The sequence below is a fragment of the Priapulus caudatus genome, unplaced genomic scaffold (genome assembly GCF_000485595.1).
Source record: "Priapulus caudatus unplaced genomic scaffold, Priapulus_caudatus-5.0.1 Scaffold9938, whole genome shotgun sequence".
Lineage (NCBI taxonomy): Eukaryota > Metazoa > Priapulida > Priapulimorpha > Priapulimorphida > Priapulidae > Priapulus > Priapulus caudatus.
This window is the reverse complement of record NW_014586999.1, coordinates 1-2,664: the sequence shown is the minus strand read 5'-3', so window position 1 is coordinate 2,664 and position 2,664 is coordinate 1. Positions and strand designations below refer to the sequence as shown.

The window sequence follows — 2,664 nt, the reverse complement described above, 5'->3', positions numbered from 1 at the left end:
CTGCACTGTCCTCGTAGATTCGTCGGACAGCGACCACGGCGTAATCCTGCTGGGAATCCTGGTGATGCAGGACGTCTTGCTGGGGCTTCTCATCGCTCTGCTGCCCTCGCTGGTCGTCGCCCACAACAGCGACGAGGATTCGAGCACGACGACGGCTTTCGCGTTTCTCGTCGCGCGTCTGATGGCAGGTACGTATGACAGCGAGATATACGCGTGTTTATGAGAAAGCATTTTTATCACCACGTTTACCTTTTCTTCGGTACGTATGCATCCTCACAGTAAACTGCACGTACGTAGAGGGAGTTTTATTGTTGATTTATTTTTTCATTTGGGTAATTATCAATGCGTAATTTAGGTAAGTATGTAAATAATTAAATACGAAGCTAGCAAAATTACTAGAGATAATTACACAAAAAGTATTGCAAGCACATATTGTGATCGTTGGGAGATAATGGGATGACTGGGGCAGTGAGTTGGGACTGTGTATGAAAAATTCTGTAATGGAAAGGGGATAACAATTAACAGTGAGAAATATATGTATTTATGAGAAACCATTTTGTCACCACGTTTACCTATCTATCTCCGCGATGCAGTTTCCCCCCTTAGTGTAAGCACCCAAGTGTAACGACGTTATCTTTTGAAGATTGAATTTTGGCAAAAATCTGTCGACATAAGCTGCAAAACCGTTAACATTTCGTGCGGCTTGTTGTTTCAGTGTTGGCGGGTGTCATGGCCGCCGGTCTTCTCGCCTCTCGGTTTGTCATCGGGAGCGTTCTCGCGCAGCTGAGTGCTTCAGGCAGCAGGGAGTTAATGACAGTGGGAGCCGTGGCCATCTGCTTCTTCATGCTGCTGGTAACGAGACTCTTAAATCGTTAAAACAGCTGTGGTCCGCGTTGTTAGAAGCGTCGTATATGGTCGGTCAGCCATGATATCGCGAACGAATATATATGAAGTCTAAAACGCTTTTTTTGTTTTGGATTTTAGCTTAGTTGTTTAGTTTAGAAAGAGAAGCGTAGAGTTGAAAAAGTTGCGAATTTCTTCCGAAATCGTCAGCGAATCGAGCGTGTTCGCTTCGAACCCTCCGTTCTCGAATTTCCCTCAGGAAAAAGATATTTCCCTGCTTCTTTGTCTGCACTCTGAGAAAGCCTGTCGTTATTGTGGGGTGTTTATTTGACCAATGCCAATCGTTCATTCGTGAGAACAAAATCCTTCGGGTGACGTTCGAACATGTTCCAACCTTGAGTTTGACCTTGACGTTGACCAGGTCACGCACACGCTGCACATCTCGATGGAGCTCGGCTGCTTCGTTGTCGGGGCGATGGTCGGATCGCAGCGACATGAGCTCGTGTCGGACATCAAGAATCTCATTCATCCGATCCGCGATTTCTTCGCCGTTCTCTTCTTCGCCTCTGTCGGTGAGTCGTGCGTGTCAGAGGCGCTGTCGGGGGCTTTCCCGTGGCACGTAGATTGAGGTTTCCTGTGTATGTTAGCTGAATCGTTATAGGGATACGTCGACCACGTTTAGAGTGAAATGCAGGAAATGTAAGTGCAGCTTTTGTTCCTTATCGTCGGTTAGTAATTCGGTGAGTCAGTCGGTGAGTCAGTGAGTCGAGATGTGCACAGCTTTGCATGTGCTTACATGGGCGTGAGAAAGGGGAAGTTGATTGAGGAACACTACATTTGTTTTGATAGCTCAGGGTGACTGTTGTTACGTAGGTTTGTCAAAAGTTGGAGGAAATGTCGGATTTAATGAGCGTAGTGATCGTCTGTGCCTACAGCTTGTACTATGGCATATCGAATAATGATTCCCAGGTATATTTGCCCGATCGCTATACCGCGATCGCATTTAGAGTGAAAAGTATGTTACGTTGAAGTGTGGCTTTCATTTGAATGTTGCAGGTATGCATGTGTTCCCGTCGTTTGTGGCCTACGAGTTAACCGTGATCATCTGGTTGACACTTGCAGTCGTCCTCATCAAGGTATGCAAAGTTTTAGACATCGTGAATGTACCTGGAATATATATATATATATATTGGTAAATATGTTGGAATGCTCAGTGAAATGCAGGTCACCAATGAGTTACCCTCGTTGTCAATGAAATTTAAATTTACTCCGTAATCACAATGGTATTGAAGGCAGTTATGATGCGTTGTCTCTAGGGTGATGGCCTGCCTGCCCTACCAACTAGCACTGATAAACATCAGCATATCGCTGATGGCTCCCTGTTTTATGAAATTCCTGGGTGCCACTGAGTTTTACTGAGTACACGTGCAGAGTAGCACGGTCCACATCGAGTTGCAGTTTAAACAGTTGTTCGGCTACCAAACAGCATCTCATCACGTGCGATCTTGGTGTGACCTTGCTCTTGTCGTGTCGCTTGCGACCTTTGCGTGACCTTGCTCTTGCCGTGTCGCTTGCGACCTTCGCGTGACCTTGCTCTTGCTGTGTCGCTTGCAGTACGCGCTGAGCATGGCCGTGCTGTCATGTCTGCTGCCGCAGAAGACGTCACACGTGCGGTGGATCGTGTCGGCGGGCCTCTCACAAGTCAGCGAGTTCTCGTTCGTGCTGGCAAGCCGTGCCCGCCGACTCCATCTCATCAACAGAGAGGTGAGCACCAGGGGGAGTCAGACGAAGACATTATCGTCGCGATGGCGAGGATGCATC

General features: G+C 47.3%; 1 protein-coding gene across 1 annotated transcript; it reads left to right on the top strand.

Moving 5' to 3' along the window:
* Positions 1-22: 22 nt before the first annotated feature.
* On the top strand, positions 23-2,607 carry LOC106820302 (transmembrane and coiled-coil domain-containing protein 3-like; the record flags this gene model as incomplete). The annotated part of the gene is made up of 5 exons (XM_014824824.1): positions 23-188; positions 716-852; positions 1,265-1,415; positions 1,900-1,979; positions 2,458-2,607. Coding segments are annotated over exons 1-5 (642 nt in total), but the record flags the coding sequence as incomplete, so codon positions are not given.
* Positions 2,608-2,664: the final 57 nt, after the last annotated feature.